Genomic DNA, 23128 nt, shown 5'->3' on the forward strand with positions numbered 1-23128 from the left:
CTTCAGTCTGAACCAGTGCATGGCCGAGCCCAGGCTAAGCCCTGGTCACCTAGACAAGACGGTTCCCTCTCTGCCCTCGGTGGTCGAAGGGGTGGGAAGCTGGAAAGGGCACTAAGCCAAGACTCAGAAGCCTTGGGTTTTGATCAGCTGGATTCTGGGGTTGCATGACCTTGGACAGGCCCCATCCTGTTGCTGCCCTCAGTCTCTCCCTTCTCCCTTGGCCTGTAAGGAAACGAGTTCTAAGGGCCCTTCCTGTGGGACACCCCCACCTTCTTTCCATTCTCCTAATATCACTGATGTCTCAGCTTCCCTCCTGCGTGTCAGAGGGGCTCTATTCCAGGGATGTGGGCTAGGAGGATATGAGAGATTTAGGCTAGATCCAACAGAAGATTGGCTTGCCAAGGTTGAAATAGCCCCTGCACTGGCCTTTGGGTCTAGAGATTTATATGCTGATGGGTCCCATGTGGAATTAGGGGCTGGACTTGTCAGCTTCAGATGGTACCCAGGGCTTGGGCTTGAGGACCCTGGGTCTGGTGAGAGTATCCGGAAGGATCTGCACTGACTGCAGGAGAAGTCCTTACAAGTGGAGTCATACAAGGATACTCTTGTGTGTCTGGCTGCTTTCACTCAGCGAAATGTCATTAAGACTCACACACTTTGTTAAAGATACCAGTTCGTTCTTTTTGGCTGCTGAGCAATATTCCATTTTGTGAAAATACCATTGTTTGTTTAGCCATTTACTTGTTTCCTTCAGTTGTTTCCTATTTCAGGCTATTATGAATGAAACAGCTACGAAAGTGTTTGTAGGAGGCTTTTTGAGGGCATATGTTTATTTCTCTTGGGTACTGGGGAATAAAATTGCTAGATCACAGGGGAGAGCGTGTTTAAGCTTTTTAAGAGCTTACAAACCATCTTCCAAAATGACTCTATAGCATCTTACACTCTGACCAGCCGTTTAGGGGAGTTTTCCTTGCTCCACATGCTTGCCAATGTTTGGAGGCGATGGGCTGTTTAATTCTAGCTATTGCAGTGAATGTGCTGTGGTCATTATGTTAATTAAGCCAGATTTGTTATTTTCTTAATGATTGATGATGTGGAGCACTTTTTTTTTTTTTTTTGGAGCACTTTTTCATCTGCATATTGGCCATTTGTATATTTTACTCTAGAGATTGAAGCATTCTGGCCTTTCTGTGTTTGTGGTGTTTGTATTATTAGGTAGTAAGAGTTCTTTATATGTTCTAGATCCAGGTCGTCTGTCAGACACATATGATGCGAATATTTTCTCCCTGTCTTCAGCATGCCCTTTGATTTTCATACAGTATCTTTTGATAAGTGGTTTTTTGTTTTTTGTTTTTTTATAAAGTCTGATCTATTCGTTTTTTCTATGGTTAGTGCTTTCTGGATCCTACCCAGAATGTCTTAGCCACCTCAAGATTGTGAAGCTGTTCTCCTTAATTATCTTTTAGAAGCTTTGTAAGGTTAGCTTTTTTTTTTTTTTTTTAAGATTTTATCCATCTATTCATGAGAGACACACAGAGGCAAGGGCAGAGGGAGAAGCAGGCTTCCCACAAGGAGCCCAATGCAGGACTCAAATCCCGGACCCCGGGACCACACCCTGAGTCAAAGGCAGGCAGATGCTCAACTATTGGGTCACCTTTGAATTTAGGTCTGTGATCTTTTCAAGTTAACTTCTGTGAATGGTGAGAGGTAAGGAGTTGAAATTCATTGTATCCCATATGGACATTCGGTTCCATCATTTATTAAAAGGGTTGTCCTTTCCCCATTGCATTGCATCCTTTGCTGAAAATCAGTTGAATATGTAAGTATACGTGAGTTTCTGTTCTGTCAATCTATTTGTCTATGTTTATGCCAATATGGTCTTATTTCCTGGAGTTTTATAGTAAATCTTAAATTCAGGTGCTCTCAGTTTTTCAGCTTTGCCCTTTTTGGGGGGAATATTTGTCAATTTTAGGAACTTTGCTCTTCCATATAAATATTAGGGGAATTTCTGATTTCCACATTCTGCAAAAAATCCAGCTGAGATTCTGTTTACGATTACCCTGAATCTATAGACCAATTTATAGGGAATAGATATCATAAAATACTGGGTTTTCCAATCTATGAATATGGTATATCTCTCCAAGTATTTAGGTCTTTTTCTCTCAGCAGTAGTTTCTATTTTTCACAGTAAAGGTCTTGCACATATTCCATATTCCATAAAATTATCTCTAAATACTTTGTTTCTTGGTATTGTGATTTTTAGTTTTCAATTATTTGTTGCTATTACATAAAAACACAATTTTGTATATTGATTTGTATCCTGAAATTTTGCCAAGTCCACTTACTAGTTCTAATAGCTTTTTTGGGTCATTTTCTTAGGATTTTCCTTGTACATACTGATGTCCTCTACTGATATAGATAGCTCTACTTCTTTCTTTCCAGTGTGTATTTTTTAAAGCATTTTTTTCATTTCACTATAGTGGTTAGGACTCTCTATCTAATACAATGTTGAATAGAAATGAGTGAGTGTTTCTGCCTTTTTCCTAAACATAGGGTTCAGTTTTCATCATTAAGAGTGATCACTTTCATCATTAAGTATTAGCTGAAGTAGGTTTTTATGAATGACCTTTATCAGTTGACGAGGTTAACCTTTTATTTCTAGTTTACTGAAATTTTCTGTCACAAGCCACCGTTTTATGTTTTTTCCTCCACCTATTGAGATGATTCTATGACTTTTATCTTTTGTTCTGATAATATGGTATATTATATGGATTGACTTGTTGTCATTACTCTTAAATAAATTCCCATGCCTATCCTTTGTTAAAACACATTAAAGATACCAGAAAGTCCCAACTACGAAATGAACTGGAGAAACAATGTTGGGTTATTTCCTCTTTGCCTGAGAAGTGACTTTCTTCTTTGAAACTTTTTCTTGGAAAGGCATCTAAATTACTTTAAGACCTAGGGTAATTTGTATAGTGATTTGCTTTCAAGAACATATTTTCTGATCACTTCTATATAAAATTCCCCAAGATTTTACTTAGTTTTTAATATCACTCCCAAAACTGGCTTCTCAGGGCTAGGGAACGAGAGTCCTAGAATAAGCCATGCCCCATGAATATCAGTGGTTTGTGGATGATGGTCATAATCAAGAAAATAAATATTTCTGCTGACTTTTTAAAAATGGTATCAAGGCATATTGTCATACAATAAAATGCCTGTATTTAAAGTGTACAGTTTGATAAACTTTGACCTATGTATACACTCTTGAAAGCATCGCCAGAATTAAAATAACAAACATATCCATCATTCTAAACTTTTTTTGTGTTTTTGTAATCCCTTACTCACCACTTCCCCATCTCCAGGCAAACAGTGATCTGCTTTCTGTATAGATTAGTTTGCATTTTCTAGAATATTGCATATATAGCATCTTACAGTATGTACCCCTTTTTTGTACTTGTGGGGGTCTGGCTTCTTTAACTCACTATGATTGTTTTAAGATTCAACCATGGTTACATATAGCAGTAGTTTATTTCCTTTAATTGATGAATAGGAATATTCCATTGCATAGATACATATACCACAATTTCCTTTATTCACTTATGGATGGACTTTTGGGTTGTTTCTGGTTTGGAGCAAATGCAAATAAAGCTGCTCTGAACATTTGTGTACCAGTCCTTGTATAGGCAGTTGCTTCCATTAATCTTGAGTAAACACCTAGGAGTGGAATAACTAGATCAGAAGATATGTGTGTGTTTAACTTTTAAGAAACAACCAAACTTTTTCAAAGTGGTTATGCCATTTTACATTCCAACCAATAGTGAGCTTTTCTTTTTTTATAATCTAAGTTGGGTATCATGGTAAAACTGGCCTCTTAGAGTGAGTTGGGAGGAGTATTCCCTGAGTGTAGTGTCAATTAGGTTAGATTGATTAATAATGTTCAAATCTCTACCTTTTCAGATAAAAAAAAAATACTCTTGTTCTATCAAGTACTGAGAGACAAGCATTAAAATCTCAACTGTAATTATGGATATGCCGTTTCTCCCCTTAGTCCTGTGAGTTTTTGATTCATGTACTTTGAGACTTTGCTTTTAGGTACACACACTTAGGATCATTATGTCTTGGTGACCCTTTTAAAATTGTTCAGTACCTATATTTTTCTCTTTATTTCTTAATTTCTTTATATAACAGCTAATAGCTGTTATCCTGAAATCTATTTTATCTGATATTAATAAAGCTACTATAGCTTTTTCTTAGGATTAGTTTTTGCACAATAGATTCCTTCTGGTCTTTTTCTTTTAATCTTTCTGTGTCTTTCTATTTGAAGTGTGTGCATACAGTTGGTTCTCACTCTTCTCTCATTTGGTAATCCCTGCCTTTGAAATGAAGTGTTTAATCCAATTATATTTAATATTATTTGTTCATATGGTTGAAATTTTGTATTTTGTCTTCTCTTTTTTCTATTTGTCTCATCTTGTTCATTTTTTCTTTTTCTTGCCTCCTTTGATATTAATCAAGAACTTAAAAAAATTTCCTTTGTTTGGTTTCTAGCCATACTTCTTTTTCTTTAGCAGTTACTCTCTGGTTTATAATATACATGTTTAATGTATTACAATCTACTGTAGATTTAGTTAATAACATCACATATAATGTAAGAACCTTGTAACAGTGCACTCCCTACTCTCCTGTCCTTTGTGTTATTCTTATCATGTATCTCTGTGTACATAAGTTATAAACCCAACAACTATTCTGTTTGCTTCAAACAATTGTTTGTTCATTAAGAAATGAGTAAATGCCTTTTATGTTTTCTGACATATTTACTGCTTCCAGTACTTTCCTTTGCCTTATCTGAATCTGAATTCCATCTATTACCATTTTCTCTTACTCCTTGAAGAACTTCCTTTAACATTTCTTATATTGTAGGCCTGTGGGTGAAAGATTCTCTTCACTGAAGATGTTTTTATTCCACTTGTTCTTTTGATAGATATTTTCTCTGTATATGAAATGCTAGGTTGAGAAATTTTTCCTCCACAATTTAAAAATGTCATTCTTTTATCTTCTGGTTTATGTTTCTGACGAGAAGTCAGAGATCATTCGGATTGTTACTCTATATTTAATGTGTCTTTTTTGTCTGAGTGATTTTAAATATATCTGTGTTACTGTTTTTTAGCAATTTGATTGTGGTGTATAGTTTTCTTTGTGCTTATCCTGTTTGAGGTTCATTGCGTTTCTTGGTTCAGTGGTTTTTTTTTAAGATTTTATTTATTCATGAGAGACATATAGAGAGAGACAGAGACACAGGCAGAGCCAGAAACAAGTTCCCTATGGGGAGCCCGATGTGGGACTCGATCCCAGGACCCCAGGATCACTCCCTAAGCCAAAGGCAGACATTCAACCACTGAGCCACCCAGGTGTCCCTTTATTTACGTGTTAAACTGGTAATGAAGCTTTATTCAGTTTATCAGCTCTGTTTTCCTTTGAAGCTTCAATTTGGATAGTTTCTAGTATCTTGTCATTAAGTTGGCAGATCTTTTTTTCTAGTATGCAATCTGTTTTATTAAAAAAATCCATCAAGTGAATTTTTCATTTCAGCTATCCTAGTTTTCATCTCTTTAATTTCCATTTGGTTCCTTTTTATAACATCTCTTTTTTTCATTATGTTCATACTGTCCTTTAAATCTTTGAGCCTATTTATGAAAGCTGTTTTAAGGTCCTTGTCAGCAGATCCTATCATCTCTGTCATTTCTGTATGTTTCTGTTGATCGGTATTTTCCTTTTGATTATTAGTCATATTTTCCTGCTTTACCTCACAGGTAGTTTTTTATTCCGTGCTGCACATTTTGATGTTTTGTTGAGCATCTGGATTTTGTTATCTTCCTTTGAAAAGTGTTGAATTTTGTTAGAGCAGGCAGTTAATTTACTTACAAATCAGCTTCATACTTCAGAGGCTTGTCTTTAAACTGTTAGGGCAGGTCTAAAGCCGTTCTTATTCTAGGGTTAAAGTAATCCTTCTAAGGCCTTGCCTTTCTGGGTCTAAACTAAACACTTGAGGTGTTTAATAAGGTCTGTCTTCTCTGGCAGATGGGAACTCAGACATCTCCTAATCTTGTAAGACTTCTGAATCCTTGCTTAGCTCACAGTCCCTGGTAGCAGTTACCTGCCAAACTTTTCAGAGGCTCCTTCAGAACAAATCAGGTTGACAGCCAGGCAAAGACTTTGAGGGGTCCCTCTGACTATTTTTGGAGTTGTTTTCCTCCCCTAAAATTCCTTCCTCTTTGTGATTCTGCCCTGCTAATTCCAGCCACCACAGCAGCCCTGAACTCTGACCATTGTCTCCTCCATTCAGCCAGACTGTTGTGCCTTCTTTGGGTCTCACCCCTGGGCCATGATCCAGATGGTCTCCAGGCAGAGACCAGAGTGATCTCACATTGGGTCTTCTTTGTGAATCACAGTGGCCTACTGTTCAAAGTCTGAAAACTGTTGTTCTGTGTGTTTTGTCCAGCTTTACAGTTGAATCTGGAGAAGGGCTGATTCCCTCACCAGATACTCAATGATGGCCAGAAGTATAAGTTCCCCAGTTCTCTTCCTAAGATGAAAATCCACGAGGAGGCGTTCCTAAATTAGACTCCCCTGGTGCCACAGCTCCTGTGCGTTCCCACCTCCAGCCTTTGGGCACGCTATTCGCATTGCCCGAAGGAGTCTTCATCCTCCTCTGCATGGTGAGGGCTTCAGGGAGACCCCCTGTGTCTCTATGCTCTCAGCTGCGTGGTTGCTTTCCTCAAATCCTTATGTTCTCTGAATTGTTTTGCTCCTGTTGAATTTTCAGCTTTACAGAAGGGAGAGACCCCAGTGCTCTCTTATTTTTAAATATCTCTTGGATGGAAACATCTCCTCTGTGTTCTTTATTAGGGCAGTCAGCCGGTCTGTCTGAATCTCTTTCTTCTTTTCCCAGTGAGAGCTCGGATAGGAATTCCAGCCTGATAACATTCCACATGAGAAGGTCAACAGGTGGAGAAGCCATTGAGTGAAAGGAGTTAGGAGTCTGGAAAGTTCATCCTGCCCAGTTCCTACCTGCTCTGTGACCCCGGAGAGGCTCCTATACCTCTCTGAGCTCTGACTACCTGTCTGCCTTAGGTATACCTCCTGGGGCTCATGGAAGGGTGACACATGAGATGGCTTCAAATGTCCCCTCTCGGGCATCCCATCTTTGATGTGCTCTGTTTAAGTGGTCCTGAGTTTTGTTCTTCTGGCCATTCATGCACTGATGCTCTGATTCCACATCTCTGGAGCACTTGCTTTGTGTCGGGGAATGTGCCAGGTCCTGAGTGTGTGGTTGGCCTAACTGGCAGAGGCTGCCCTCGTAGAGTGTTCAGGCTAAGTGGGGAAAGAGAAACCAGTCTAAAGATCACACCATGTGTCATTATGGGTAGTGATCAGTTCTTGGAAGGGAAGAGGAGAGGGGAGGGAAAGATAAATGACCAGGTGAGATGTCGGGGAGTTAACAGAGGAAGTGATGCTTCAGTGGAGGAATGTTGGACCAGTACTAGTTACCCAGGCAAAAAGGAGGGAAGATCATTCCAGCAGAAGAAATAACATGTACAGAGCCCACATGGCTTGGAAGAGAGAGGGCGTTATGGAATGGGAAAGGCAGGAATTGAGCAGGTGCCTGAGGATTTCTTGTACCGTGTGCTTCGTGCGTGTTCCTGAACTCCCTGCCACAGTGAAGGAGGGACTTTCACACAAATGCCTGGATTTTGACATCAGGAACAGTAGACTCTGGAAAGAGCTGATCCGGACAGTGTCCTAGAAACCATCCTTCAGGGTAGAGTCTGGGGCTTAAGAAAGCAAACCACATGCTCAGGGTATTGCTCAGAGATTCCCTGTCCCTTTTGCCCAGGTTCCCGGGATGTGGGGGTTGATGCCACATGGCCTTGTGCAGCGGCCCCCTTAGGTAGCTGACAAGCTCGAGCTCTTGTCTCATCCGGACACGGACTTTCCATGTGGCTCTAACCTTACTGATCATTCTAGGCCTCGGTTTCCTTATCTGTAGAAAGAACCAGTTATAGCCACTTACATGTGAAGAGCTGTGTACCATTCAGGGTACTTGCTGTGCTCTTGTGTGTTCTGGGTTCCCAAAGAATCCCCTTGAGGCTGGTCGCAGAGGTGGGTGTCCTACTTTGATGGGTGGACAGGACAAAAGGGGCGTGACCTTAGGAGTAACTAAGGTCAAGAGAGGGGAGGTAAGGAGGCAAGACCACAGAGACCAAAGGTGAAAGACCTGGCACCCAGAGGTGGCTTCACCTCGCTCCACACTTGGTCCCCAAACTGCTTCAGGGAGGTAGTGGGGGAACCCTGAGATAGAACCGTGGACAAGTGCCACAGAGTTGGATGTGTAGGTGGCACCGTGGCTGAAAACACTTGGATATTGGGAGACAAGCCGCCCTTTTGATTGGACTCCAGGGACTTCCAAAGTTCTTGGCTCCAAACAGGAGAGGGGGCAGGGAGGGAACATACAGAAGTGTTCTTCCCCACCAGACCTCTCCAGTTTCTGAGGAAGAAAGCCAGAATCCAGAGAACAGGAGTGGAGACAGTGAGGGACACCTGTATCCTCTGCGGACTGCTGCGCTGGGGGCTCCTCCTGGGGCTGGGGGTGGGGCGCGGGCTGGCTCATGGCGGCTGTGACCCGAGTGTCCCCAAGCTCCTGGCATCTGGCCTCCACTGTGAATGGGGGGGTGACCCTCCCTGGGGACAGGGGGGCAGCCGAGTCCTCTGAGCGCGTCTCTGCATCTCAGGCTGGTGAAGCGAGCGCTGAAGAGCCCCGCTTCCTGCTTCTCTGGGCCTGGGCTTCCTCATTGGTGCCCCGAATGGCCAGAGGTGGAGGATCAGGAGGTGCCTTTTTATTTCTTGGCTCTGCAAGCCATGGGTGGGTGTCTGATGCCCAGGATGGACGCTTTCCTGGGACCAGGGGTATAAGGAGGCCCCTCTTCCTCCCCCAGAGGCAGGGGAGCAGCGGCAGCGTCCTGGACCCTGGGTGACGTGGGTGCCCTCGAGATGGTACCAGTTCCTGAGATCCATGAGCCCCCGGGCAGCACCGAAGGGGCCCCTTCCCACGTGGCCTAGTCCCCTTCTCGCCTTCGGGGGGAGTTGCAGTTGAGCCAGAAGACTGCTGTCCCCTCCTGTTCTGTGTTGAACGTGGGAGTGCGGCCAGGTTCAGGGCTGGGCCACCAGGGGAGTTGAGGGGCTTGGGTGTGAAGGAGGCGGACTGCTGGCCGCCCGGGACCGCCAGAGGTGGAGACCACCTGGGTGTCAGCCCCCAGTGACTCCAGCTTCTGCAGAGGACTCGGGAGGGAGAAAGGTGACCCATCAGCTCCCCGGGAGCCACAGAGCCCCCTCCCCTAAAACCCTAGGGCAACATTGAGCCCCTTGCTTCCCCCCACTGCCACCAATGAACTCCAGCATGTCCTTGCCTGTCTGCTGTCATTAATTATGAGCCAGCAGCCAACATGCCTTGGAAGGAAAAGAGGCTTCGGAGCCAATTTTCTAGAAAATGCTCTTGGGCCTGGGTTGACTGATTCAGGTGCCCAAGCACAGGTCATAGGCTGTGTTCTCAGACACTGGGAGCCTGGGCTGGTCAAGGGTGATAGGTGACCCTCCCAGTGGCCTCTGGGAAACTCTGAGCCTTAGTTGACAATCAGGCTTCGCTCGAGGAGAAGCAGGGGAAGGTTCTAGAATGCTGGACTTTCTTAGGCTCTGAGTGGGAGTGAGAGAGCCTCTGCGTTCTGTGGACCACGAAGAGGTTTTGACCCTTGAACATAGGGTTCTGTGGCCCAAGAGACCACTCGCTTGGCCGGCTCCGAGGGCCCACGGGGACTGAGAGCGTGACCCTCTCAGGTACCGCCCCCGGGTGGGAGCCACCGGACGATCCAGACACAGGCTCTGAGTGTTCACATCCGGAGGTCTCCCCGTCTCCACGCTTCGTGGCAGCGAAGACCCAGACGAACCAGTCGGGGAAAAAAGCTCCGGCCTCCGTGGTCCGATGTGCCACCCTCTTACACCGCACCCCTCCAGCCACCCAAACCCAGACGTTCCGCACTCCAAACTCGGGATCTCCGGCAAGCAAGGCAACCGCAGGTACCGATGGCCTATGTTACCTTCACACTTCCTCCACTCCCCACCCCGCTCGCACCTGCCACAGCTGTGCCTGGGGTCACTGTTCCCTTGCAAGAGCGAGTGGAGGTCCTGTAGCTGTCTGGGACAAATCTGGGTCCCAGCCGTGCCCCTGGCTGGCTCTCACCGTGGCGAGCCACCTGACCTCTCTGAGCCTAGGTTTTTGTACCCTGAATCAGAGGGTTTGTATGGGATCGTTTGCAAACTTTTTTTTTTTTTTTTTAAACAGGAGAGTATTTTTTTCCCAAGTCATGGAGTTAAAAATTTTTAAAATTAACTGCCAATATTTGAGCATCAGATTTTGCATAAGACGTTTGATGTCTTGCTGACGTTGAAAATCAGACCTGGCAGTGCTGGGCCCACTTTCCTGGAGGGCAGCAGTTGGCCTGGGGCTGAGCCACAGTGGCCCCCTCGACTAAAGCCCATACTGCCCAGTATTCCGTGGTCCTCACCACTCCCTCCTGCCTCCCCAACACAGTGGCTACGTGGCAGGTGTCATTTCTCATTGTGATCACGCTGTTGTCTGTCTTGCATCCTGCCCCATTCATTTATTTACATCACCTGCCTGGACCTTCTTGGCATGAGTTTGCATGCCCCGTCCTTCTGAAAAACACAGTCTAAAAACTCACTTCTAGGACGAGCTGCTCCCCACGAAGCGGAAGCCCTGTTCTTTTAGCCTCCCCCTCCCTGGTACTACCTGTGATGCTCCTCCGTGGGCCCTAGCCCAGCGGGAAACCAGTGGATGCCAGCTCCAGTGTGTTCTGAGTCCGTGCAGAAAGGGGCTGGGGCTCCAGGAGGTGAACAGGCAGGGAAAGGTACACAGCAGCTGATAAGACACACCGGATGCTGAGTAGCAGCTGTCGGGAATCCCGATTCATATCTGGGTGGACTGAGCCTCGGGCTGCCTGCTGGGACGTGCGGGGTGAGGGAAGAGTGATGATCTTGTCCTTCTGGGATTGTGGGCTTTTCAGTGCCCTCCAGAGGCCCAAAGCCATCAGATAAACACCCAAGCGATCAAACTGAGAACTTCGTTAAGTGAACTGGTGGATTGGAACCAACCACATGGCCAAGCGATTGGTTTTGTTTGCCTTTGCTCTGTGGTTCAGGAGGCTAATTTTAGGCAAAGATTTGGTTCTTAAAAAATGTTTGAAGATAGATTAATCGTGGTTAGGTCTTCCAAGAGAGGGGTAAGTAGCCAGTCCACCTTGAAGGTAATGGATTTTCAGGTACCGCGCTGAGAAGAGCCAAGAGCTGTTGTCATTTTATGACATTTTCATAAACTAATTGGAAACAGACTGGTCATCGTGGGCTCAACTGAAGAATGGGATCCTGGCTTTCAAATCTTGCTTTTACCCTTGATCTTGTGGCTGGGAGTTCGTACATGGGTAGTTTGTGCAGAAAACAGCCTGCAAGGGCCGTGTGGTGTGTGGCAGCTCTCGGGCCTCAGCGCCTCAGAGTTCCACATCCAGCAAGCTGTGGGACGTGCCTCTGGCTGCCTTCATGGGATCTGGAAGGCTTGTGGTGTGGGGGTCACAGGGCAGAGGGCATAGGAGGTGAGCAGGCCCCTGCGCGGCAGAGCCGGGAGTTGATCCTGCCCCCGTCCGTCTAGCAGGCCATGCCCCGCGAGAACGAGCACCTGGGTGGACATGGCACTTGCGGGGCGGCCGGGGTGCTGGTGCAGGGGTAGCTGTTCAGATTTGCATTGTCGGCTGAGCAGCAGGGGACTACGCGTGGGAGTCTGTGACCTCTGTTGGGCGTATTCTACCTCTGTGTTGGGTAGGCCGTGTGGAACTCCTCCGCAGCTGGGTAAGCATCGAATTAATGAAGGTGGAGAAAGGAATCCCTTCCCTAGCCCAGGCCTTTTAAAGAGACTGCATCGGCCCCGGGAGTGAACTCTTTATTGTGCCATCCAAGAGGTTAGGCATACACCCAGCCCCGGAACTGGGCACGCTCAGTCTTTTCACCTGTAGAATGGGAATGACAGTGTGGCTCTCATAGCACTGCCGGGAGGACGGTGGGAGACCACAGGTGTAAGACGTGCGGCCCATGCCTGGTGCATAGGTGCTCAGTGAATGAGGGCACCCACTCCCCCTGCCAGAGAATCGAGGGGCTTTCTTTGCCGATTTACAGATGGTACCTTGAGGTAGGCCCACATGGAGGTGTCGACCCAGGCATTTTACAGACACAGTATGGAGAGCAGGTCTTCCTTGCGATGTTACCAACAGCCTCTGCATCAGGAGGCGTCGGGCGGGGGGCGGTGTCGGAGCCCGGGCACGGAGCAGGGCCTGGAGGAGCCACCGCCTGTGGCTTCTTTTCTTGTTGCCCCATCATCGTTCAGAACCCTGGCCCCCACGGTCTGAGCACTTGGCCTTCTGACATAGGGGGTTGCTGAGCGACAGTGGCATTTCCCAAAGTGGGTTCTGGGGAATCACCATTTTTGAGGCATCCTAAAGAATATGGTGTTTTTAAAATGGGCTTTGGTGGCTAACTATATTTAGGAAGCCTGGGTCAAACAGAGCTAAATGGGCCTCCTTCCGGTTGAGCTTCTCAGAGCCTTTGATATCGCTGTGCGGGTTGTTTCCCCGTAAAAGGGGCCGGGTCGGCTGCGCACCCCAACTTGACTTGCTCCCAGAAGCCTTCATCTCCACGAGCATCCAGTGGCCCCACTGTGCCCAGAGCAACTGGGAAGAGCAGAGCTCCCTTCAAGCTGAGATCTTTTGTGTCCGGACCTTCTGCGGGTGGGAGTGGGGGTACACTGCGCTGTGTCCTCTTGGCCGGACCCCATCTCTCACTCTGGCTTTCCAGACAGCGCCAGGAGGGGCCACCTCTAGGTGGAGATGCCCCAGAAATCACTTAAGGAACCGGCCCCTTCCCCTGGATGAACCCTGAGCAGAACTCCTCTGGCCTTGGGCTCCCAGGCTGTGGGCCTGTCCTGGTGCTCTCGATCACACTGTCCCCTCTCCCAGGATGCCCTCCCTGCCACCCAGGGACCAGTAGGCTTGTGGAGCTGGGATCAGCTGTCTGGCCCTCCTGCTCTGCCAGAGTCACCACCAGGAGACAGCTGTCCTCCTCCCTGCTCCATGGTGGAGTCTGTAGCAGCAGATTTCTGGCAGAGGGAGTAGCGGGTGGCAGGTCCAAATGACTTAGTGTCCCAAATGTGGCTCCTTAGGACCAAAGATAGGAGACCCAGGCCTGTCTGCCATTGGCCCACGCTGGGCACTGGGTGGGGGGGATCTCCTGGGGCTCTGATGAGGCATCAGGCAACTCAGGTGAGCCCGAGGAGCTGGGGGTCTGGTTTAGGGCCCCGGAGCCCCTCACCGTGCAGGTTCCTCAGCAGAAAGCCCTCGGACCGGGGGCAGTTCTGGGGTACCCTGGCCTCAGAGCCCCCCCGCAGCATGCCCTTCCACTCGGACCTCGTAGTGCTAACCAGTCACTGGTGTTTCTCGCTCTCTCCCGTCCCCACCCAGCAGAAAGCGCTTTCAGTCGGAGAGTAGAAGGCAAAGCACAAAACCACTTTGAAGAGACGAATAGCAGTTCCCAAAACTCCAGCGGTGAGTGTGCCCCGTGCCTGACCGTCCTGTGCTGTGGCCTCCACCCACTCCTCCCCGGGGTGGCAGCAGGCAGCCTGGGCTGGGCTCCTCGTGGGGCCCGATGCTGTTCCCGGGGGGACACGGCAGGCAGGGAATCAGCAGGGGGCCAGGGCCAGAAATGGGAAGGGTGTTTCCTCCCAGGAGCCTGCCCCTGGGCCTCAGCGGCATCTGGGACTGCTGTTCTTGGTCTCTTCCCATGGAGAGAGGAACTCGCCCTCCCCGTACCCTCGGCATTGGCTCAGAAGGCCCGGGAGGAGTCCGAGAGCTAGCGCTGTTTTTGGAGTAAACGTTATAGCCAGTTCCTTTCCAGGAGAGGCAAAGGGGGTGCAGAGAGAGAACTGTAGCCCCAGAGCCGGAGGCCCTGAGTTCTGGCCCACTTTGGACCAGAGGCCGTCCACAAGTACGCCTGCAGCACCACCTGCCCAGGGAGCTCCGGCCTGCGGTTCCCGGTGGGCGTCTGGCGCCCCCTGGCGGCTGCCCTAGAGTCCCTTAAAGCAGAGCCGCCAAAGGCCACCTCCCCGCAGGGATCCTTGGCTAGCCTAGCAGGACCCGGGGCCTGTCCGGAGAAGGCCCGGCAGGCGGGTCCGCAGTGACACCCAGGGCAAGCTGGGAAGACAGTTCTGAATCCTGGGTACGTGAGGGTAGGGAGCCTGCCTTCTCACATGGCTGCAGTTCAACGCCGGGTCAGGTGCTGGCCACCGCCGAGGCACAGACAGGCGTCCGTCCTGAAGCAGCCAGGGGCGCAGACTTGAACGCGGAGGCCTCGGCCCAGTCCGCGGAGCTCCAGCTTTGACCTCTAGCCGAAGGACGAGCTGGTAACCCGGGCCAGCCTCGTCCTTTCCTCCGCTGCAGTGGGAATTGCGCACCCATCCCCGTGGTGGTGGACGGTCGGCAGGTGCCCCGTGGAGCTTACGCACTCCCGTGGCAGGGTGTCGTGGTGGTGGTGGCGGTCTGAAGTGAACCAAGTGCTATGTGGAGCCCCGAGGAGAACCGAGCGGGGTGTGCCGCTGGGGGGTGGGTGGGGGCAGCGCTGAGAATGTCAGTGTAACCCCCAAAACCACAGAGAGCTTACTGGCTTTTCCAAGCTGCTCACCGTTTTGAGAAATGTAATCCCGTCTCCAAGAGGTGGCCCTAAAAGTGAGGGAGTGCCTTGGCCAAGGCCATACAGGATGTAGGGCCAGGACTGGGGCCACCATCTCCCGGGGAGCCTTCCCTCAGCCGCCAGGCTGTACCCCTTGCCTCTCCGTCCTCCAGAGCTGCTACTCGAATCGGGGAGGACAGTGTGAAGTGCTGCTGCCAGCAGCCACCATTTATTGAGCGCTTACTACGTGCCTGGCCTGTGTTCAGAGCTGTATGTGTCTTACCTGTTTTCATCCTTACCACAGCCCCGGGATATGGGGGTTGGGGGGCGTCAGTGTTACTGTGTTATCCCCATTTTCTGGATGAGGAAACTGAGGCCCAGGAGAGGTCAATCATAGCCCCCGGGCCCCAGCCTGTAAGAGACGGTGCCAGGACTCCGGGCCTAGTCTCTCTGGCCCTCCCCTGCCGTCTACTGCCTTTGAGGCTCACCTGACAACATCAGGAAGCAAGGGGAATCCCCCAAAGCACAGACCCCCCTCTCCCCCCCGCAGCTGCTCTGGTGACTGGTGCCGGGACCTAGAAGCAGCTCCCAGCTCCCTGTCCTGAGCGGCAGCCACACCCGGACATTTATTTCCCCATTAGAGCTCTGTGGGCTCACTTTCTGAGATTTGAGGGTGTCCTAGAGGTGTGGCCCTGGCTGACCTTGCCCTGCCCGGTACCACAGCACCAGCCCAGAACGTGAGCCTGGCTCTCAGATCCTCCGAGAGCCCCGACGGCTTACTGCTTCCTAAGACAGAAGTCCTAACAGTCATCTCAGAGCACCAGGACGGGAAGAGACTTAGCTAAACTGTTTCTCTTTTGCAGAAACTGCAAGTCCCCTGATTTCCAATCCTTTCCCTCTCCTACAGAGTAAGTGACGGTCCCACGGGGGGCTGGAGAGGGCAAGGCAGGGCAGAAAGTGAACCCAGCGGCCACATGCTCAGGACCTCCAGGGCACCTGCCCGTGGGCCACCCCGAGGCAGACCTGGCAGCCAGCGGAGGCAGGAGGAGGGCCCAGCCCCGGGCGGGAGGGGGAGTCTGGACAGGGGACGAGGCGGAGCCCTGACCACGGGCCACCTGCCTTCTCCACCCCAGCCCTGGCAGGAACCCAGGCCTTCCCGTTGCAACTCGCAGTGGGGGAGCCTCAGGACGCCTCCTCCAAGCCCATCTCCGCCTCCCTGCGTGTCCCTTTGTCACCCCTCTTCCTCCCACATTCCCCCGTGCCGGGCACTGACCTGAGTGCCAGGGACACGAGGTGGAAGCTGAGGGTCCACCTGCGCACGAGGCCCCCTTCCTGCCTGTGCTGTTGTCCTTCCATCCCGCCCTCCCCGCCTTCCCTGTCCTCGCCTGTCCTGTGTCCTCTCGCCCTGCGCTGCCTCTCTCCACTTCCCACCTTCTCTTGCGTACTTCCCGCACCCTTTACTGCCCTCTGTGCCCTTACCTTGTTATTGTTTCATCCGTACATCCATTTGTTCACTGGGCAGAGGATGGGCTGTGGTGGGACGTGGTCTCTGCCCCCTTGGGGCACTTGGTCCGTTAGTGTCACCCCCTCCCCTGTCCCCAGAACGGTGCCTGGCACACAGTAAGCACTCAATAAAGGTCTGCTTGATTGAATTAGGCCCTCTCTGGTTCTGCAGGCAAGTCTTCCTCTCTCCATGGCTCCTCCCTCCCCCAAGCCTCTCCCTCACTAGTCAGTGACAGGGGCAGACAGGCTGGGCCAGAGCCCCAAGTGCAGAGCCCCAGTGTGTGTCTGGGTTCCCGGATCCAGGGCTTCCAGGGCCGTTCTGCCCCTAACACAGCTGCCTCATTTCTCCCCTTCCCACCCCAGAACCCTACACCTGCGGCGCCTGTGGGATCCAGTTCCAGTTCTACAACAACCTGCTGGAGCACATGCAGTCCCATGCAGGTAAGGGGACCAGCCGCCTGGCCCCGCCCCCCGCCCCTGGCCCCGCCCAGCCCTGGGTGCGGCATGGCCCCACCTCCAGCCCCACCCTGGGTGCCTCCCAGCCCCGCCCTGGTCTCCCGCCAGCCCCGTCCTGGGTGCTGGGTGCCGCCCCAGCCCCACCCTGGGTGCTGCCCTAGCCCCAGCCCTGCCCCCAGCGCTGCCCTGGGTGCCAGCCTGGCACCGCCCTCAGCCCTGTCCTGGGTGCTGACCCCAGCCGCGCCCTGGGTGCCGCTGGCCCCGCCCCAGAGCCTCCCCCCTCCTCCTCAGGAAGGGGTCACAGGACCCGGGACCTGCCCTCAGGGAGCCTGGGGCCCACGGGGGTGGGCGGGTGGAGGGGTGGCACAGGCCCGGCCTGAGCACAGTTAGGGCCCGGGCTGCAGAAGGCTCTGGAAGGCTGTGGCCCTGGCGCTGAGCCCTGCACCCGACGGGCGCCCAGCGGGAAGGACCGCTGCCCGGGAGGAGAGGGGTGAAGCCTGCCATCCCCGGGAGCAGGGGCGGGAGCTGGGAGCCGGAGGGCAGCCTGGGCCCCAGCCCGTCTCCGAGCCGAGGCACACCCGCCCTGACGCTGTCGGTCCCCACGCCGGGCCCAGGGCCCACCTGGCATCGGGGTCTAGGTCGGAGGCAGGCCTGGCGCTGGCACCTGGGACCAGTCCTGGGCGCCGTGGGGGAGACAGGCCTGCGCTGGCCGCTTGCTGTCTGGGTGACCTTGTGACCCGCCCTCCTGGCGCCTTCCAAGCTTGTGGCGTTAGCGCCCTTCTCTGAACCGTCCTGCCTTCAAAGCCGTGCCTCCCGTTCTTGGGTTTTTTTCACAGTAGCACCCCGCTTCTGCTCCAGTTTCCGCTGTGGTCAGGCAGGCGCTCTGTGCTGTAACAGATAAACCCCAGATTCTCGGTAGCTTGATGTAATCGCTTCTCCGGTGACATCTCAGCCCGATGCAGGTGGCCTGGTTGGGTGGCCTTGGACACGGTCATTCGGGGACCACAGCTGTGTCCTCCCTGTGGCCCCTCAGAGCCTCCCTCTGTCTTGCACCGGGCGGCAGGGAGAGAGAAACACACTTCCTCCTTTTACCCCCGTTGGATCCCAAGCGACACATGTCATAGGTGTTCCAGTCCCAGGGGCGGGGAGCACACCTGTCCAGGGACAGCCTGACACTCTGCAAAGAGAAACGGGAACCTGGGGAAGGCAGCCAGCTGTCCTGGCCACCCCCCACCCCCCCAGAGCCCCCCGTGGGACGGGAACAGTGGTGGCTGCTGTGTCTGGGATGGTGACCGTTGTGCCCCCTCAGGTCTCGTCTGGCCTACGCTGAGTGGCGCAGGACTAGAGTCTCAGGCTGCAGACTGTTCTGTTGGCGCGACCTCTCTGCGTCCAGCGTGTCCGTGCACTTGTTCAGCACGTACTCGGGGGTGCGCCGTCCCCCGTGCTCTCTGGTGGGGGAGCTGGTATTTATTTCTAAAGGATTCCTGAGAACCTGAGCAGAGCCAGAGTGGCAGCCAGGACACGGGAGCTCCAAGCTCTGGGGTGCCTCCAGGCCGCGGGCCCCGGGCAGGACACCCCCCCCCAACCTGGATGTCGGCTGCCCTCCTGCACGTCCTCACGTGCCTCCCACCTCCTGCTCGCCTTTGCCATCACCCGTTCCCTCGCCACCGAAGGCCTCGAAGGCCAGCTGAAGGCGTTCAGACGTGACGCTCTGGGAACCGGAGACAGCACACCTCTTGGACCCCAGACTCCCAGAGTCCAGCACTTGCCCATCCCAACCCAGACCCTCCACCTGCCGCTCCGCCCCCCTCCAGCGGCTTCTGGAAGCTGAGGCTAATTAAGGAGGAGTCTGTCTGGGGGCCTGTGCCTCCCCACCCCTCAGGCAGTTGGGTGGAGGCCATTAAAATGCAAATCAAGGCTGTGCCTGTGGTGGCCCCGGGGCTCCCAAGCAACCCCGACTTGTTTTCTAGGGAGAGCTTTGGGCTGCTTTGTTCTGGTCCACTGCGGGCAGAGAATGCCTCGCTGCAATCCGGTGCAAAGCCAGCCTGAATCCCAGCCAGGCTGAGTCGGGATTAAAGGATTGACTCCATAGAGAAAAATTAGGCGTCATGATCTGCGCAGTTCACAGCGTCGCTGATAAGGGGGATCAGCCTCGAATAACACCAATCTCATTAAGAGGCTGCTGAATGGCACAGGGTAATTCCCCCTAATAAACTTCTTTTCTGGCCTGTAGGAAAATTTGTCTTGCCCCTGGTGACAGCTCCAGAGTCTGTTTTGGCGGTAATAATACCGCAGATCGCTAACGTTTAGTGAGCAATTACTACAGGTCAGACGAGGCTGTGTCATGAGATCTGCTGAACGCGCCGCCGGTCTCATCCCCATCTTAGAGATGATGAAACCGAGGCTCACGGATCAGAATCACGGGCCCAGAGGTGCACAGCGCAGCTTGTACACGGCATCTAACGTCGTGTGTGCCAGACCTTCCCTCGGAGCTGCTTCACCTCTCTGGGGCTTCAAGCTTTTCATCTGCGAAGTGGGCCAATCCGCGCTCCCACAGGCTGGGTGAGGGTCCTGGAGACGACACGTGTCAAATGTTGAGGGTCGTGGTACGTTCTCAGATACTGAACGACTACAGGTGCCTCTTCTCCCCGTCCTCTGCCAGGAACAGCAGCTTTCTCCTTCCTGCCCTGGTCCCTCCCCGGGAGATGGCCTGGACTCTGGCTTTGCATCTGGCCCTTTGCAGACGGGGCTGTGCGTGTGCCTCTGTGCTTCTTAGGGGAAAGGCACACTGAGTGAACTTTATTTTCAGCTCGAGCTATACATCAAGCCTCTTCACAGGGCATTTACCGAGGACGTCACCTGTGGCAGGACCAGTATCTGTGGGATACAGAGGGGGAAAAAAATGGTGTTTGAATCAACTGCTGCTAGACCTTGGTCTCCACCACCTGGTTGAGTCCTCTCCGTTCTGGGTCCTGCGGAAAAGCAAGAGGATGAGGGACTCCCCTGCAGCTTTCTAATGGGCTTCTTTTCGTTCATTTTATTTTTTTATTTTACTTTATATATTTTTTTAAGATTTTATTCTTGATTCATGAGAGACCTAAAGAGGCAGAGAGACACAGGCAGAGGGAGAAACAGGCTCCACGCAGGGAGCCCGATGTGAGACTCGACCCCGGGTCTCCAAGATCACACCCGGGCCGAAGGCAGGCGCCAAAAGCACCAAGCCACCAGGTGTCCCTTTTCATTCATTTAAAAATTGGATTTATGAAGGGAGGATGTGACATACGTGGAACTCACCAATTTGAAGAATGCAGTTTGATCATTTTGACAACCGGTGGTCATCTAATCACATCTCGATCAAGATGGGTATCATTAGCATCCACCCCAGAAGTTCTCTCCTGCCTCTCTGTAGCCAGGCCCCTCCCCGACCCCAGCCCTGGCAGTCACTCTCTGCTGCTTCTTGCTGTAGTTTTGCTCTTACTGGAATTTTATAGAAATGGAATTACATGGTATTAAGTGTTTTGTGTCTGGCTTCTCTCAGGTAGCATACTTTTGGATTAACCTGTGTTCTGTGTTCCCGGTAACTCCTTTTTATTTCTGAGGAGGACAACCCCTGTTCGGGTATGCCATGATTTGTTTCTCCATGTCACCAATGGATGGGCATTTATCTCCAGTTTGAGGCTACTAGGAACAAACCTGCTGTGAACGTCCCAAGTACACATTTTTTGTGTGGACACGTGTTTTTCATTCTGTTGGGTGCACACCTGCGAGTGGAAATTCTGGGTTACACGATAACTCGTGTTGAATTGGGAATTGCCAGATTATTTCCACCAGGAGCTTGTACCACTTTTCCTTCCCCACAAACAGTGTGTGAGGGGTCTGATTTCTCCACGTCCGTCCAAGATACTTGCTATCATTTGACTTTTTGTTACAGCCATTCTCGTGCGCGCGAAAGGGTATTTCATGATGGTTTTCATTTGCATATTCCTGATGACTAATGCCATTGAACATCTTGTCTTATGCTTATTGGCCACTTGAATATCTTCCTTGGAGAAATGTCTGTTCAGATCCTTTGGCCATTTTTTAATTTATTTTTTTCTTTTTGTTGTTAAATTGTAAGTGTTCTTTACATATTCTAGATACATGATTTGCAAATATTTTCTACCATATTGTAAGTTGTCTTTTTTGATGTTTTCTTGATGCTGGCCTTTGAATCACAGAAGTTTTAAATTTTGGAGAAATCCATTGTTTTTTCTTTTATCGTGTGCAATGGGTGTCCTTTTTTGTTTGTTTGTTATTGGTGTCCTATCTGAGAAACCAGAGTTTTAGCTTTTACGTTTATGAATATATTTCATTTTGAGTTAATTTTTGTATGAGGTATCAAGGAAGGGGTCCTGCTTTATTCTTGTGTATGTGCATATCCAGTTGTCCCACCATCATTTTTTTAAAAGACCATCCTTTCCCCCATTAAATTGTCTTGGCACCCTTATCAAAATTCAGTTGTTTTTAAATGTGAGGGTTTATTTCTGAAATCTCAATTCTGTTCCATTAATCTGTATGTCTTCCTGTCCTACCACACTGTCTTGATTAGTATGTAGCTTTGCAGTAGTTTTAAAATCAGGAAGTGTGAGCCCTTCAACTTTGTTCTTTTTCAAGATCATCTTGGCCACTTTGCATCTCTTGCATTTCCACATGAATTTTAGGCTCAGCTTGTCATTTTCTCTTGAAAAGCCAGCAGGGATTTTAACAGGGATTGTGTTGAATCTAAAATAATTTGGGGAGTATTGCCGTTTTGACAATATTAAATCTTCCAGTCTATGAACACGGATTGTCTTTCCATTTATTAAAGTCATTTTAGAGTTCTTTCAACCACGTTTTTAGTTTTCAGTGTACAAATCTTGCTCTTTTGTAAATTTATTCCTATTTTATTATTTTGGATGCTATTATAAAATGGAATTATTTTCTTAATTTAATTTTTGGGGTGTTCCTTTGCTGGTATAAAGAAATAAAATTGATTTCTTCTTTGTTATGTGTTGATCTTGTTTCCTGCAACCTTGCTGAACTTCCTTATCACTTCTGATAGTTTTTTTTGTGTATGGATTCCATAAGATTATTTATGTACACATCCATGTTATCTGCAAATAGAGATCATTTTACTTTTCCTATTCCAATCTGGATGCTTTTTAAAATTATTATTTTTTCCTCCTTGCCCTGGCTAGACTCACTAATGCACATTGAATAAAAAAAGATGAGAATGAATATTCTTTTTTTTCTTTTTGAGAATGGATATTCTTGCCTTGTTCCTGATCTTAGGGGAAAAGCTTTTAGTGTTTACCATTAAGTGTGATTTTAGCAGTGGGTTTTTCATAGATGCCCTTTGTCTGGTTGAAAAAGTTCTCAATTCCTGGTTTGCTGATTGTTTTTATCATGAAAAGGTATTAGATTTTGTCAAATGCCTTTTCTGCATCTATTGAGATGGTCATGTGGTTTTGTTTTTTGTTCAGTTAACATGGCATCTTTGTACGTTGAACCAACTTTGTATTCCTGGAGTAACTCTCACTGTTACAGCTGGATTTGGTCTGCTGTTTTATTGAAGATGTTTGTATCTGTAGTCCTAAGAGATAGTGGCCTGTGATTTCTTTTCTTGTCATTTCCTTGTCTGATTTGATTATCAGAATAATATTTGCCTTGTAAAAAAAATTGTGAAATGTTCCCTCCTCTTCTGTTTCTGAGAAGAATTTGTGAAGAGTTCCTTTAACATGATTAGAATTCACCAGTGAAGCTGTCGGAATCTGGATTTTGCTTTTCTTTCTTTTTGTGGGAAGTATTTTGATTATTAATTCAATCTTCCATAGGTCTGTTCAGATTTTCTATTTCTCAAATTGGTTTTTGGTAGTTAATGTTTTTCTAAGAATTTGTTTATTTTATCCAAGTTACGTGATTTGTTGGAATACTGTTGTTCATAGTATTTCCTTAAAATCTGTTTAGTTTCTATCAAGTTAGCCGACTTAAATTTTTTTTTTTTAGATTTCCTTTTTCAAATCCAAGAAGTTTCTTTTTCTACCTGGTTAGGTAAGAGTTTATGTCATGAATGGCTATTGAGTTTTGTCACATTTTAAAAAAAAATTTACTTATTTTGAGAGAGAGAGAGCGTGCGTACACCTGGGGCGGGGTGGGGGGCAGAGGGAGAGAATCTCGAGCAGACTCTCCACCGAGCACAGAATTGATCCCACGGCCCTGAGATCATGACCCGAGCTGAAATTGAGTTGGACACCTAACAGACTGAGCCACCCAGGCACCCCTGAACTTTGTCACATTTTAATGTGTACTTATA

The 23128-nt window shown here is 49.7% G+C and overlaps 1 protein-coding gene across 6 annotated transcripts in view; it reads left to right on the forward strand.

Annotated features, from left to right (window-relative positions):
* Nucleotides 1-23128, forward strand: part of ZNF618 (zinc finger protein 618) — a 178131-nt gene that overhangs the window by 147457 nt on the left and 7546 nt on the right. For 2 of the 6 annotated variants that reach the window (XM_038553192.1, XM_038553191.1), the window contains 4 exons: nucleotides 9892-10131; nucleotides 13635-13718; nucleotides 15702-15746; nucleotides 16705-16782. In XM_038553192.1, the coding sequence (XP_038409120.1) occupies nucleotides 9892-10131; nucleotides 13635-13718; nucleotides 15702-15746; nucleotides 16705-16782 (447 nt within the window). The remainder of the gene's footprint in view (nucleotides 1-9891; nucleotides 10132-13634; nucleotides 13719-15701; nucleotides 15747-16704; nucleotides 16783-23128) is intronic. The other 4 variants (XM_038553193.1, XM_038553194.1, XM_038553195.1 and 1 more) reach the window with 3 other exon arrangements.

This window comes from Canis lupus, chromosome 11 (assembly GCF_011100685.1).
Source record: "Canis lupus familiaris isolate Mischka breed German Shepherd chromosome 11, alternate assembly UU_Cfam_GSD_1.0, whole genome shotgun sequence".
In the NCBI taxonomy this organism is placed as follows: domain Eukaryota; kingdom Metazoa; phylum Chordata; class Mammalia; order Carnivora; family Canidae; genus Canis; species Canis lupus.